At 45.9% G+C, this 15,798-nt stretch overlaps 1 protein-coding gene across 3 annotated transcripts; it reads left to right on the top strand.

Moving 5' to 3' along the window:
• Positions 1–319: 319 nt before the first annotated feature.
• mrc2 (mannose receptor, C type 2) lies at positions 320–15,384 on the top strand. 3 transcript variants are annotated; one of them, XM_061303012.1, is made up of 28 exons: positions 345–879; positions 3,851–4,264; positions 4,636–4,809; positions 4,900–5,064; positions 5,369–5,482; positions 5,555–5,698; positions 5,766–5,960; positions 6,368–6,522; positions 6,647–6,751; positions 9,167–9,282; positions 9,353–9,501; positions 9,567–9,790; positions 9,855–9,994; positions 10,067–10,163; positions 10,243–10,372; positions 10,439–10,462; positions 10,533–10,699; positions 10,788–10,956; positions 11,020–11,162; positions 11,313–11,424; positions 11,485–11,651; positions 11,727–11,835; positions 11,902–12,140; positions 12,242–12,404; positions 12,497–12,646; positions 12,748–12,861; positions 13,009–13,188; positions 13,252–15,384. In XM_061303012.1, exons 1-28 carry the CDS (start codon positions 741–743, stop codon positions 13,497–13,499), a joined length of 4,446 nt encoding a protein of 1,481 aa, XP_061158996.1. In that variant the 5' UTR covers positions 345–740; the 3' UTR covers positions 13,500–15,384. The 3 variants fall into 3 exon arrangements, with proteins under 3 accessions (XP_061158993.1, XP_061158996.1, XP_061158994.1); XM_061303009.1 differs by having other exon boundaries at positions 320–879; positions 13,009–15,384; XM_061303010.1 differs by having other exon boundaries at positions 346–879; positions 5,769–5,960; positions 13,009–15,384.
• Positions 15,385–15,798: the final 414 nt, after the last annotated feature.

The following is a 15,798-nucleotide window of genomic DNA, read 5'->3' as shown; positions in this document are numbered from 1 at the left end:
AAGATGTAATTTAATATTGTTTGTAATGAGTTTTAAAGGTCCGACCTGAAGTTTGAGGGGCAGCCAGAGTAGATTAATGTCTGATGGGAGTTCATCTTCCCAAGATGACCACCAAGGAGCTCTGACAGTAGGTAGGTACTATTCCCTACTCCTTGATTTATCTTCATGTTGCCTTTCAGGACAGTACGGGAGCAGAGTGTTCCTCAGAAAACAGCTGTGGTATGTATTGTTAGAAATCATCTTAAATTATTTTGGTGGTTGAATTTTGAGAGTATTTTGGAAAAAAAATGCGTTTTAATATCATAATAAAGTCCTTTATTTTTTAAAAAAAAAAACATGCAGAAATTAAGGTTTGGTGAAAACAGAAAAGTATAAATGCAGACAAAGTACAATTGTGACAATTTCAAAGTTTGCTTTTTTTTTTCCTTGAATGCAAAATGAATGTTTAAGTATGTCAAGTGTGCAGGACAGTGTACCTAATGAATTGTCCGGTGAGTTGCGGCTACTCTTTGCGGCCACTGGGGGTCGTCAGGCCTTATTTCGCAAAACACACACACACACTGTTGACGCATCTCCATTCATTTGCTCGTGTAAGGGCAGCAGACGGTTCAAACTCTTTCGAGTGGAACATTTGTGTCACTTTTTGAGTCTTTTTGTGTTTATGTGTGTGCGTTCCCCCACCATTTCTTTCGTGCGTGCGTGTGCGTGCATGCGCGTGCGTGAGGGCTGCAGCTGAGAGCATGCACGGCGACGACGAGCGGCACCGAAACTCTACAACAACAGCAACAAAATGGACCGGTCGGCACCACTTATTTCAGCGATGCACTTTGTATTCCCTGCTGCTACTGCTCTGCGTAGACGGGACGTGGAGCGCCACTGGTGAGCCTTTTTATTATTTTCTTCACGTGTCATTCGTATCTTAGAGTAAGTAGAAGTTAAAATGATCATATGTGAAAATGTGCTTTTTTTTAAAAGGGGGGTATTTCATTGTGGATTTGCTGCTTTTGCTTTGCCACGAACCAAAAAGTCCGAGAGTGAGTGGAACCAGATGTGCATGAAAAAAAAAAGGGGGGGGGGGGGTGAGGTGTGCGTGGATTGTGGTTGAGTGTGCGTTGGAGTGTTTGGCTCCATCATAGGCAAAGTTTGGCCGTTATAAATATACTAAGAAAAAAACGGTATTCAGATATTGCTTATTTTTTTCAAGAGTCCTAAATTCGTTGTATTAATTGATGTTTTAAAATGTTTTTTATTTAATGTTTTTATTTATGTTGTGTTCATTCAGCTCACTAATATTTTTAAATAAAACAATTGGTAGAACTACTAATGGCTTCTTGTAGTGTGGCCACTGGGTGGCAGTACTGCGGACACAAAGAAGAACGCATCAACTTTAGTCGTTTTTCACAGAGGATAAAGAATATATGCCTGCGAGTATGCTTTGTTAGTGGCCCATCTGTCTTAATTTCAAACTTGTGGCACTTGAGCAGAAAATATTGCCCACCTATAGCTATAGCTGTGATTTATCCGTCAAAATCTTTTTAGGTAATTTTATGTTATCTATTATTGTGGCTTCTGATTTGAGTGTGACATGTCATTTCTAGCCCCGCCCCCTCCCCCCCCCTGCGGCCACATCCGACCTTCATTTCTGGTTACATTAACAGCCCGCTCATGTGTGATTGACGACTCTATTGGAGCACAAAATCAATCATTTCATTAGACAGTGAGTGATGATGCTAGTATTGTATCCTTCCCCACAGTGATGCTGTCGTTAAAATCCCTGCATTGCAGTCAAAAGGTTTTATATGTTTAAACAATTGAGAGAAAATAAATAAATGTAATTTAATTCTACAACAAAAAAAAAATCTTCCGCTAAATGTAATTTTAGTTGTCCAGCACTGCATTTACTATCCCAATGTAAGAGAGTTGAAAATTGTCAAGGTCACAATGATGAGCTATTTTGGTAGCCTTCATAAGCTTTGACAATAGGGAGAAAAACGTGCGGCGTCATCAAGTCAACCAACCGGCGTGTTCTTGTGGCTTTGGCTCTGAAAGCTAATTGTCACTGGGAGCTAAAACCACAGCGGCCAGGCGCCCCACTAAATCACATGCCATCCTCACAATAGGACTCGGGTCCTGTTGGGCCTCCTGCGGGAATGCTTCCGTACGACTCGGGCCGCATTGTCATCACACCTTGGGTGCAGGAAGGGGGATGGAGGAAGATGCACATCCAGTTTAACTTTTGAGCCAAACGTTCTCCCAGTCTCCATTCCTTTCCTCGGCCGACGCCAAGAAAGACGGACGTTCCCGGAAGCCTCAAAGACGCTCGCATGACAACAGTTTAGATGTTGCCTGACAAACGGGACGTGCGGCGTGACTCATTGCAGCTGCTTTCTGTCATTTTTCAACAACTAACAACACGTTTCATTTTCACAGCCTGCCCTAAAAGACATTTTGAATTATTTTTTTGTTCCTTATGTAGCTCCTTTTTGGTTGCTCAGTATTTCATCATCCGTTCGACTTTTTTTTTTTTTTTATTCTTTTCCTGCTCTCACCCCCTCGAATATCCCCCCCCAACACGTCGGCCAGCTCTGAGCAAAGTCGTCCCAAACTTCGGCTCACGATGTTCTTGGGAGTATTAAATGTTTGACAATTATATATTCCTTTCTTGTAGTCTTGCCACATTGCTCTCTTGAGATTTTTTGCCCTGAATTACTTTGTCAGCTGCGACGCCTTCTTTTGACAAGCGCTTGCCTGTCCCATTCGTGTCTGATTCATTGAACGCAGGTATGCTTCAAACATGCAGGTATACTAAACACATTAGCAACAGTTGTGCATTTCGTCATTGTGTGGGCGGAGCTTACGACCAACCTTTTCCTATTCACCAAAAAAGAATTAGAAATTACAATTGTCCTTGCTCCACAATCCAATGTGGAGTATGCATTTGCTTATGTCTGTCTACTTGTGTTGCTTCACCGTTAGTTAAACTCATTAGCCTTTTCAATTATGCGCTTGCATTAAGACAATGTTGTGTCCTTATTTAAAAAATATAATCCACCATTCTCTGTGTTTGATCTTAGACATGATACCTAATCTAATAGTGGTCCTGAAATGATTCGCCTCACCAAATTCAGATGAGTTACAAAAGATGAAAGGAAAGCGGGCCTATTAGCCCATTTGCTTGTTTCCCACAGGCTGCCTTTACGGTGCGACTTTATTGTTTCAAGAGGAGGCTAATTGGGGGGCTTCAGAGGGGAATGTGTTACGAGCAAGTAACTGGCTCAGCGGTGATGGTTCCCATGCTTCCTCACTTCCTGGCCTCTCGCAGGAGCCCGCTGAGTCGGAATGCCGAGGGTCACACTTTGGTCGTCTTTTCAGCCTTGGCTCCCGCAGGCTGTATTTGAGCAGAGTTTGGAATATGTGGATGATATTTTAGAAAATTTTTTTTTCTCTCCCCCTTCTTCGGTCCTGTCTGTGCTGCCCACACAAACACGCAGTCGTGTAGTCACGGTGGCTTCGACTCCGCCAAAACCAAAATTGTAAAGAGGGGGGAAAAAACCCTAAAAATGTGAGTACATGAGCTTTGTTTGGAGCCATCATAAAACAAAGGGCAGTAGGTTCAACAGGTGCATTCTGTCCAATGGCCTGTAGGAGGAGACAGTAGGATATACATACAGTATATATGTGTGAAGTGCAAATATGTGTTTGGCACTTCCCACCACTCCATGTCAGTGATTTAGTTCTTCTTTCAGTGGGGGCTACTTTCCACTTGCCAATTATCGGATAAATTGATCCCTCCGGCAGCTCCCATGGAATGTTCTCATCTACCGTATTGACTTGTGGCTTCCCTCCACAGCACCGGCGGACTCCAATGACTTTGCCTTCTTCCACGAGGGCACCCGAGGCTGCCTGGGGGTGCGCGGGCGCTCCCTGGTGCTCTCCACGTCCTGCCAGGAGGCCGGCCAGCGCTGGAAATGGGTGTCCCTTGGTCGCCTCTTCAATTTGGGTTCCTCGCTGTGCCTGGGCGTGACCTCCGGCAACGACACCGCCTCACTCGCCTCCGGGCTGGGACGCACACCTCTGAGCGTGTACACGTGCGACCGCCAGCCCCCCATGGTGAGCTGGACGTGGAACTGCGGCCAAGTGCTGGAGGACCTCAGCAACTACCTACCCTGGCCGTCGTTCTCCAACGCGTCCACGCCCTCCACGTCCAGCTCCAAATGGAGCGTGTACGGTGAAAAGCAGGACCTGTGCGCCAAAACGTATCGTGGTACGTACGCTACAGAGTCCAAGGCTTTTCCTCTCTTTTATTCACATTGTGAAAGCTCAAATCAAACCCATGCGTCTTCTCCGTCATGTTTACATCCACAATTTAGTGTCAGACTCGCGTGAGATGTTAGTCAGACGAGGAAGAACGACAGTCAGTGTCGGAGCCCTGAGGAAATCTTTGCACTCGCTTGCTCTCGCTAAAAATGTCTGCCCTACTTTTCGGGCTTTCAAGTGCGTTCTCCCCCTCTTGCCCTTTTCCTCACACTGTGTTGAAAAATGCGTGTGCACGGGAAAAAAAAACCTCTGTTGATATCTTACACAGGTTTCAGTTATTATTTTTGTGATTTAACAAACCTCTGTGTTGCTCCTCAGAGATCTACACTATCCAGGGCAACGCAAACGGGCGCCCATGCCACCTGCCCTTCCTGTATGACGGCCAATGGTTTCACAACTGCACCAGCATCGGGCGAGAGGACGGCCACCTGTGGTGCGCCACCACCTACGACTACGCCCAAGGCGAAAGCTGGGGCTTCTGTCCCGTCAACAGTGAGTTGAATTCATAATTTGCGCACTTTCATCTTACAACTCATCTTATATTCGGGCCAATACGGTAATTGGTATCTTTCAACCGCATAGGCGGCGGCTGCGAGACCTTCTGGGACATTGACCCACTGACGGACAGCTGCTACCAATTCAACAACCAGGCCGAGCTGTCGTGGAACGAGGCCCGCATCAGTTGCCAGCAGCAGGGAGCCGACCTGCTCAGCGTCACCAAGCTGCATGAGCAGACCTACATCAATGGTTTGTTTACAACTTTGTACTCCTCTACGTGCAGGGGGGGGCAGACAACCCCCAGCCCAGACTCCGACTGAGGCTACTCAGATGACTCAGACTCTCCGGACCTCCACCCATTTATGAGCACCAGTGAAATTTCAGCAACCCAGTCTGTGTGTCATTTTAAGTACTGTAGTCAAAATTTATTTATGTGGGATTGAAATTGTATTTATTTATTTTTTAATTGATGAATATATTTATACACACATTTTTCAAACAGACTCTGCAACGCATACAATCCTTGACCCTAAATCTGTTCTTATTTTCAAAGGCCTGTTGACCGCCTACAGCACCGCGTTTTGGCTTGGCCTCAATGACCTGGACATCAACACCGGCTGGCAGTGGGCCGACTCGTCCCCGCTCAATTACCTCAACTGGGAGCAAGGTTAGCCTGTCGACAAATCTTTTCACCGTAATTGTAAACAATAGGCACCAAGATACCAAAATCTTTTCACAGACCAACCAAACCACGAAGACCAGGAGAACTGCGTTGTGATCAGGACAGAGTCGTCGGGTCGCTGGCAAAACCGTGCTTGTTCCGAAACTCTTCCTTACGTCTGCAAGAAGAGGCCCAACGCCACTTTGGATCCTTTTACTACCGGTCAGACAGCAAGCAGTTTCAGAATATGTTCCAGAACCCGAATGGCATCATGTCTCTGGTGTCCCAGCAGACTCATGGGCGGACGATGAGAAGTATGAGTGCCAAGTGGGATGGCAGGCCTTCCAGGCGGGCTGCTACAAGGTGGTGCCGGAAAAAGCCGAATGGGATGCGGGGCTGAAGGCGTGCCAGAAGATGGAAGCTAATCTGGCTAGCATTCACACGCTGCCCGAGATGGAGTTCGTTGTTCGCAACATCAAGAAAGGTCAGTTGCTTTCTGCCATTTTTTTTTTCCATTATAAAACCCTTATTAAAATATTTGAGCCCTTTTGTGAAAGCAGTTTATATTTTAAATAAAGTTCAGTTTAATTGAGTTGCCCTTAAGGCATTATTAACATTTTTATTTCTTTTTTTTCTACCAGTTTTTATTATGAAGTCATTTCTGTTAGTCAAATGTTTTTATGTCATTGTTTAACTGTCACTTTGGAATGTTGGGCATTCCGCTCTCTGGTTGCCACGGTAACCACACATCCCCACATTTCCTCTCATCCTCTGTTCTGAACTCAAAACATACTCCTCCATCCAAACTTTCTGGGTTTCATTAACATTCCCTTCGAGTGCCACATGGCTGTTTCTGAATGTGTGTGTTCCTAATAATGTGTGCGTGTTCAGACACGGAGCAGCTGTGGCTCGGCCTCCACGACATCGCCATGCAGATGGACTTCCACTGGAGTGATCACACCCCCGTCACCTTCACCCACTGGCATCCGTACGAACCCAACAACTTCCGCAACACTCAAGAAGACTGCGTGTCCATGTGGGGACGCGTGAGTGACCCCCTACCCCCTCTTCCAAAACCATCATCCCCTGCTTATACCATTCCTCACGTCTGTATGTCTCAATACACTCAGGAGCTATGTGTGTGTGTGTGTGTGTCGCTTCCACGCGCAGGAGGGCCGCTGGGACGACAGTCCGTGTAACCTGACTCTGCCCGCCATCTGCAAGAAGGCCGCTACCAAAAGAGAAGGAAAATCTCAGCATCAAGACTGCAAACAAGTACGAGACTCACCTTCCTGTTTAAAACGCATTATAGGGCAACAGACCATATTTGGTATCGCTGACTTTGAAATAGTACGGATGCATATCAATAAATTAGATTATTGTAAGTGTTTGCTAGGTTACATGTGTTGCTGCACTGTTTGTGTTCAAATATCATTTGCTTCAAGGGTTATAACATCTTGACGATTCATGCTAATTATTACCTTGTTTATGGCATTTTGCCTTGAGCGTTAGCATTAAGCTAGCGGAAGGCAAAGTTGTGTGGGAGTGACAATAAACACGCAAATCGTTCCCAGCACACAGTGGCGTCAATGTACAGCATACCTGCGGCCATGTCTATAAATTTCAAATTGGTCCTTTTATTTTTGTCTGCAGCTACTGACTATCTACAGGCCCCGTCGAGAGCCTGATTCTTGTTATACGCGTTCCACCTGTTCAGTTTGGACCTCGTTTCCCCCCCTCGTCTGACTTTTAGGGTATACGTTCTAAAGTGACCCTTATACACAGTCAGTGAGGACAGCGGGAATACAGCGTGTGAATCAAATCCCACGTTGGAGGAATTCACGCAGACATCTGTGTTTGATTTCGCATCCCCGTAATCACGTCCACATGTGTGGCCCATATACAACACTCCCGTCGCTCACTTGACGGGCTTGAAATAGTCCAAGTCGAGCGCATTTCTCGGAAGCGTGTTAGGCACCTAAGCAGAAAATATAGCACAAGTGGGCAATATATCATTAACTTTTTTTTTTCTCCCACAAACTGGGTCTTTATTGCATTCATTTTGTATTTATTCTTATTATTTTCTCATTAAATGATAATTAATTGATTTATTGTTAACAGTTTTTATTTCATAAAGTGATAATGAAATCATTCTAATTAGATTAAATATTGATAATACAATGTTTAAAAAAATAATTACAATTAAACAATTGGTTATTTAATTATAATTAAATAAATTATGCAATTTAAACTGAATTGCATTATTATTTATTTATTATTTTCTCATTAAATGATAATTAATTGATTTATTGTAAACAGTTTTTATTTCATAAAGTGATAATGAAATCATTCTAATTAGATTAAATATTGATAATACAATGTTTAAAAAAATAATTACAATTAAACAATTGGTTATTTAATTATAATTAAATAAATTATGCAATTTAAACTGAATTGCATTATTTGCCAGGATAAAGGGAGTTTATTTGAGGGTGTTGGGGTAGGCGTCAGGGCTGGTCATGTGACAGGGGTTCACCCCGCGGCCTAGTTTGTTTCCAGCTGAGCTCAACATGTGAAACAACAAGTGAAAACGCCACGTGATGGTTAAGCTAACAAAGCTGTCCTCACTGTTTGTTGCTGTTCGCTGAGCCCATCACAGCAGCATGACCCAAATAAGGACTATTAGAATGAAGTCGCTTGTTTTTCCTTATAAATGGCCAAAATTTGTTTTTGATAATAAGTTAATTCCCCAAAAAGCAAAATTGAATGGTGGAGTCCCCCTCCAATGCATTTAGTGGTCAGAAGGTGGCGCTGTGATTACCTATGCAGCATTCCTTTACAACACTTCCTGTTGTAAATTAAAAGAAAATAAAGTGTTGCATGGAAGTAGAATGTTTTCAGGCATTTGAGGAGAAGTAAAAGACCTGATGACTTTTCAAGACAAATCCCTCATGCAGAGAAAATATAATCCGTGTCGCCTGGAAGAAACATTTGTAATTTGAAGCTTTTTCCGGGACAATTCACCTAATAAAAGTGTCAGTTTATCAGAGAGCGATTTTATCAGTTATATTTGAAAGTTGAATGTTTTGTGGTTTACTTTGTTGTGTTAATTAGGAATACCACATAAATGGAAATGCCATAGACAGGTTAAAAAAAACAAAAAAACATCTATGAGCTGTTGGATATTTGAACACAACCAGTGGAGCAACACATAAAGACAGACATAACAATATATTCTTTATTCTTTGCAAAGCGTGATTAATATTACTGCGTCTTTATTAGCTTGATGCTCATCTAGTGGTGAAAGTAGGCATTACATTTCACAAGAGATGCACGATTACGACGAGAGACATGAAGAATGCGGCGTCGCGGCATTTGAGGTTTGCATGCAGATGCTAAAAGGAGGCGCTGGTTTTTGCTTTTTGGATTTTGCGCACTAGCGTGAAGAAGAATCTTCTGGCACACCCCCGATGACCTCTCGACTCTGGCATGATGATGCGCCTGCGTGCGTTCACCACAGCAATAGCAATCAATTCTGCATACTCACATGAAATAGTTTTTTTTTTTTAGCATGACAATTGGTATTGTTTTTATATTCCATAAAAGGAGAGTTTTATTTTTGGTCACTTTTGTATGCCGTTGTATTCAGCTGTATGTCTGCTCCCCCCCCCCCCCCCCTCCCCTTCTTAGGGCTGGAAGTGGCACAGTCCATCTTGCTACTGGGTGTCGGAGGATCTGTTAACGTTCGATGAGGCCAGGAAGTCGTGCGAGGAAAATAAGGCGTCGCTCCTAACGATCACCAACAGGTAAATGACCACGAAATCATCCGTCAACTTTTGCTGACTCCTCCCCCTAATTTGAAATCATCCTCAAAAGATTTGAGCAGGCCTTCGCCAACAGTCTGGTGTTTGGTCGTTCCGATGATTCCTTCTGGATCGGCCTGCACGACCAGGGCAGCCCCGGGTCGTTCCACTGGCAGAGCGGGGACCAAGTGTCCTACACCAACTGGAACCGAGACCAGCCGAGTAGGTCACGCTTTTGTGGTGCAAGCCGAGGACACCCCTCTAACCGCATCCTTCCTATCTTCCAGTCAGCGTCCGAGGAGGCTGCGTCTCCATGGCGACCGGTTCGGGAACCGGGCTGTGGGAGGTGAGAGAGTGCGCATCGTCCAAGGCCAAATACATCTGCCGCCAGAACCGGGATGCCACCCTGAGCCCCGAGCCCTCTGTTCCCGCCGCTCAGCCCACGCCCAGCCTCACTGGGTCCTGCCCCAACGGCTGGAAGAGCAACAGCAACCTGCGCTATTGTTACAAGGTACCCACGCGTCCTTGAAATGAACAAATATGGCCATTGCTGTAAAAATTGATTCTGTGTGCAGGTCTTTCACTGGGACAAAGATCAGAGGTTGAGCTGGCTGCAGGCTCACTTGTTCTGCCGTACACACGGCGCCGACTTGCTGAGCATCGCCGGCCCAGAAGAGGAGCACTTTGTTCTTCAAGTCCTGCACGAGACCTTTGGGTTTGTGGACCATGATGATGATGATGATGATGATGAAGATGAGGGTGTTGATGATGTCATTGTGACCAACAGGGAGTCCGAGGAACACGATCAGCACTGGTTTTGGATCGGTCTGAACCGCAGGAACCCGATGGAAAGCAGCAGCTGGAAGTGGAGTGATGGGCTGGCTGTGAGTGTCACGCTTGGCAAGATATCTTTTTTTCAAATATCATAAACCTGATTTGATCATGCTGAAACCGGATCACTAGGTCACGTACCAGAACTTTGGCCGCTACTACTACAACGTCCGGCAGTGCGCTGCAGCAGACCTGGGCTCCATGACTTGGCTGGCCATGCACTGTGAATCGCCTCTGGACTGGATCTGCAAGATCCCTCGAGGTACATCACCAAGGCATATTTTTATACGGTTCTATCTTGATTCTTCTTTGTTTTCCGTGCTTTTAGGCAGCGTTGAGAAGCAACCAGAAGGTCAGTGTGACCTCGTAGCACATGAAGATCATCCGTCTGAAAATCTAACAGCATCTTATTCGCTCGTTAGGCGCCGCTTCACCGGAATGGATCGGCTTTCAGGAGGCCGAATACAAGTTTTTCGAAAGCCGCACCACGTGGGACCAGGCCCAGAGAATTTGCTCATGGGATCATTCATCCCTGGCCTCGGTTCACTCGGCGCAGGAAGAGAAATTCCTGGCCAGCACGCTCAACCAGGCAAAGAAAACACGGCTAAAATGTTCAATGGAAGTGTCATAACATCACAAAATGATGTTTTCATTTCTTTTTTTTATTTTTATTTTAGATGGGAAAGGTGGAGTCTGATAACTGGTGGTTGGGACTTCACACTTTCAACAACGACGGGCGTTTCCGCTGGTCCGACCACTCTGTGCTCAACTACGTGTCCTGGGCTGCCGGCAGGCCACGCCCCCTCAGTCGCGACCGCAGATGCGTGCACTTGATCGCTAGCAAAGGTGAGACGAGTCTCACCGTCGAGACTTTCTATTACACCTGAAAATGTCAATCGTGTTCAACAGGAGAGTGGGCTGAGCAGAAATGTGACTCGGACCAATCGTACATCTGCAAGAGGGTGAACGTCACCGGCACCGCCCCCCCGACGCCATCGTCTCCACACCCTCCCTCGGGTTGTCCCGAAGGATGGACCTCGTATCAGCGCAAGGTGCACAAATAAATTATATCGATATTTTTTTACTTTGGAAAATACACACACATTTTAAAAAATATTTTTTTATATATTTGCTGGTGCAAGCTAGCTTAGCCTTCGAGCCAATTAGCCTTACTAAATATTATGTTAAATGATCCTTGCTAGTGTTTTAGAGCGTTTGAGCTGCAGTCCCAGCGCGTCACGTGGTCCGCGGCCAAAATCAAATGTGAGCTGCAAGGTGGCGTCCTGGTTGTCATTTCCAATCATTTGGAGCAAGGTAAGCCGCTTTGGTTATTATGTTGTGGTAACATTTAGTCATCCACTCTCTTCCTCGCAGCCTTCGTCACCACCCTGCTGTCCAACGTCACCGTCGACCTGTGGCTCGGGCTCAAATCCGACCCCAAAGGTCATTTCCAGTGGGTGCAGCCGGGTCTGCTCAGCTACACCAACTGGGCTCCGGGACAGCCGGTCGACAACAACGGGCCGCATCATGACAAGAACCCGGTACTGCCCGTGCTGGACACGCATGCCCCCCCCCCCACCCCTCTCGGTCTTGACGGTCTCGCTGTGTCCTACCAGGGAAACTGCGTGGCCTCAATTCACGGCAACCCGCAGAAGCACAAAGGCATGTGGGCCTCACGGGCTTGCGAGACGGAAAGCTTCGGCTACCTTTGTCAGAGGCAACAAGGTGCGCAAATACATTTTTCAATATTAACATTTTTAATCCAATGACGCGACGCCACCTTTTGTTCAGATCCAGGAATGCCCGCGGCACCTACCCTGATTCCCGCCACCTTGTCCAAGCGTTTGGACCTGGGCGGCATCACCTACCAGGTGGTGCAGAAACGACTGGACTGGACCGGCGCCCTTCACCTGTGCAACGCCTTAAACGGGACCTTGGCGGCGCCGAAAAATCCCGTCCAGCAAGCGTACCTGACGTTACTCATCAACAGCTTGCGGCAGCCGGCGTGGATCGCTCTCTACAACTACGAGGTGAGGCCACCATGATAGGGTCGAATACGCACACAATTTTCGGTCAATTGAAATTTATTTGAGCCAACAATGGGTGGGAAACTCCATTTTCGAATCCACAGGGCCGAAGCTTCACCTGGCTGGGCGAGGAAGACTTGCCCTATTCCAACTGGGTGGACGGAGAGCCCAAACAGTTGCCAGGCTGCGGTCACATGACCACCTCCGGCCTGTGGACCAGGACCTCCTGCGAGACCAAACTGGATGCTGCCATCTGTCAAATTAGTGGTGAATAACAATCTCAACCTCACTTTATTAGGGACGCCTCCACTATTCAACCCAAGTATAGATGCATGAAATGTTGTTGTTTATCAAAATAGATGCGCCAGAGACTCACAAGTGGCTCTACCCGGGAAGTTGCCCGCGCACTGTCGGCGACTGGGCCTGGGTGTCCTTCAGGAACCACTGTTACGCCTTCAACCTGCAAAGACTCAAACTGCAGCAGGACGCACTCGTGTCCTGCCAGAAAGGTCGGGACAACCTTTTGTCTCACACAGGCTTCCCTCCCTGCTGTAATATATTGATTCCTTTTTTTTTTTTTTTTTTTTTTTTTTTTTTTGCTTCTTCTCAGTCGGGGCCGAGCTTCTCACCATCTTGGACGAAGCGGAGAACGCGTTTGTGTGGGAGCACATCCAGAGCTCGGCCGAGCAGGCCCACGGAGCTTGGCTGGGAGTCAGCGTCAGAGGTCCCAAATGACTCCTTTTTTTCTTCGCTCCGGATCAATGTCACTTGCTTTCATTAGTCGTCTTACATAACCATGAAAGCAAATGTCTGGGAAGTTAATTTAAGATTTTTTTTGGGGGGGGGGGGGGGGTCATTTTTTGTTATTTAGGTGGAAGTCTGGTGTGGAGCAAGGAGACAGAGATGTCATACACCAACTGGGAGGCTCGCGACGTGGCCTTCTCCGTGCTCTCGCCCAACTCTTGCTTCTGGATCCAGAGCAACAGCGGCCTTTGGAAGCCCGGATCGTGCCGGAACCGAACGCACGGCGTTATCTGCAAGCGACCCAGAAGTAAGCCCCCATGTCCGATTTTGCTTTTAATGACATCATCAAACGTCCATTTCCTTTTTGCAGTCATGGAGTCCTCCACCGAGTTGCTGAGCGGCGACCACCTGCCCACGCTGATCGTGGTGCTGGTGACGGTAGTGGTGCTGGTGGTTCTGATCGTGGCCGTTATCTACTTGTACCGGCGGCGCGGCGGAGTTGGCGTGCGGGGCTCCTACGACGGCGCCCGCTACAGCCGTACGCACTCGGGCCAGGGCGACCAGGTGGAGAAGAACATCCTGGTATCGGACATGGAGCTCAACGAGCAGCCCGAATAGTCCATCAACACGGAACCGGTATTTTGTGAAGCCAAAAATAATCCTGAGAAAAATAATCCACCCCCCCAAAGGTAAAAGGCTGTGTAGAGCACAGCAGCGTCTACATTTTTCAAACTGTTCCCAAGTGTGTCTGTGACATGCTTTTCTCCAACGACACCAAGGATTAACAGTTACAGCACATTTTTTTACCGAACAAATGAAATCAGACTTTTTTTTTTTGTCAATGCAAATGAAGAATAAATGACTTGGAAGCTTTTTAGAAGAGTACTCAAAGCCACTCGCTACTTTGATGCCAAATTCTCTTTTTCTTCTCATTTAAAACCAAGACAAGCCAAGTCGACGAAAACTGTGATGTCATCATCCCCATCCCGCCTCCTTCCCTTTGGACACGTCAGCATCCGAAGGAGGAGGAGGTGTCCAAATTTCCAGTGACGTGACATCCTGCTCTGTTCTTGCACTTTTCTTTAATTTCCAAGTGTTGCTATGTTGTGAGTTTTTACACTCCGCCCCCCCGTCATACCCCCACCTGGAGCTGAGTAAGCAATTCCCCCCCCCCCCCCTTTTACACAGCGCCCCAGGTCCACACTTGGTCACGGCTATTTTTGTTTTTCTTCTCTTTCTATGTAGCTTAGGTCAATAGATTTAAAGACTTTCACGTTTTTTTTGCAGTTTCTTTTGGGACATTTGCCAACAACCGCCCCTGGACCACAAGACCCAACCCCTGACACTGACTACAACCCCACAAAAGAAGGTTTTGAAGGATTTGCCATCTTCTTCCCACCTTATAATTTTTAAAGCAGTGTCTTGAAACCCCCACACCTGTACACCTTACTTTGAAACCCTGACCCAGACCTGAAAGTTTTAATTTGAAGCCCAGCTTTGAAACCCAAACCCTGGTGGGACCCCATCCAGCCCCTGATTTGAAACCCTACTCTGAAAAGCCTAACCCAGACTTAAAACCCTAATTTGGTTCCCTGACACAATTTTGAAGTCCATATTTTGGAGCTCATCATTGTCGTGCAACCCTAACCTTGACTCGGAGCCCTACTTTCAACCCTAACTTACAACCTTATTTGAAACCCTTTTTTGAAATCCTACTCTGAACCTTTAACTCAGACTTAAACCCCTAATTTGAAGCCCTACTTCGAAACCAAGTGACTGATTTGTTTCTTTGTCATTTTTTTCTTCTTCTCTGCCTTCGTGGCGGTCTTTTTCTTTTTTGCTTCAAGATATTTAGAGACTTTTCCACTTCTTTTGTTTTGTGTGTGCGTGTTGCCAACAATTGAGATCCCCCTCCCGACACCAATGTAAATACCACAGTGTTGATTTTACCCCCCAAAAGCAGATTTTGGATCATTTCCCCGTCTTCCCCCGCCTGCAGGATTTTTTTTTTTTTTTTTTTTTTTGTGCTGCTGGAGGTGTGTGCGTGTGCGTGAATGCGTGTGTGTGCATGCGTTGTCTCCTGCTGTGGAATGTTGAGTCGGCAAGAAGAGCCCAGTGGCACGTCTGGAACCAATCAGAGAAGAGAAAAGTTAAGTGGGTGGGATGGTGGGGGTGCTTGGGCTAAAGGACGTGAGGGGGTGAAAAAAGGAGGCAAAGCAGTGGAGGTGAAGAAGGGATCAAGCGAGGAGAGGGGGAGGTGAAGGCATGTAGGAAGAGGTCGACCGCCCTCTGGGGACCGTTTGCTGTACTGCAGTTAGGTTGCGAGCCAACAGTGTTGCGCAATAATGACGCGTGTGCATGTCAGTAGACTTTAGTGTGTGCCTGTTACAATTTCTCATTCCTTCATTAAATCTGTCAATCAGGCCACGTGGTCCTCCTGTGAATATGACCGGAAGTGTCCTTTTTTGTATGAAATTAGTAAAAAGATATATATGTTCTCTGACGTTTTGGTTCCATTCTTGATAACACTAATTGCAAGAACACTAAAAAGCCTTACTATACATGGACATTAAAAAAAGTCTTACTTCTTACTTACGTGGTAATTTTTGGTCTTACTATACATGGTCTTTTAATTGTTTTTAATTCTTTTTAAAGAAAATAAATAAAAAGCATTACAATACATGGACATTTTTTCTCCAATAATAATCATGAAATATGACCATATCCATTGACAAGTGAAAAAGCGCTTAAAGCAATAAATATTTAACGTGAGTGTGAAACCTGAAAATAGTTTATTCAAGAAATTTACCAGTGAAGCAAAATTATATTCAACTTGAAAAGAAATTTCATACAAATATGTTTATTTTGAATATTACATTTATCAATTTTCAAGTTTGAAGCTCAACGCGTTCTATTT

This window comes from Syngnathus typhle, linkage group LG17, assembly GCF_033458585.1.
Source record: "Syngnathus typhle isolate RoL2023-S1 ecotype Sweden linkage group LG17, RoL_Styp_1.0, whole genome shotgun sequence".
Taxonomy (NCBI): domain Eukaryota; kingdom Metazoa; phylum Chordata; class Actinopteri; order Syngnathiformes; family Syngnathidae; genus Syngnathus; species Syngnathus typhle.
This window is presented reverse-complemented; position numbering and strand designations above follow the sequence as displayed.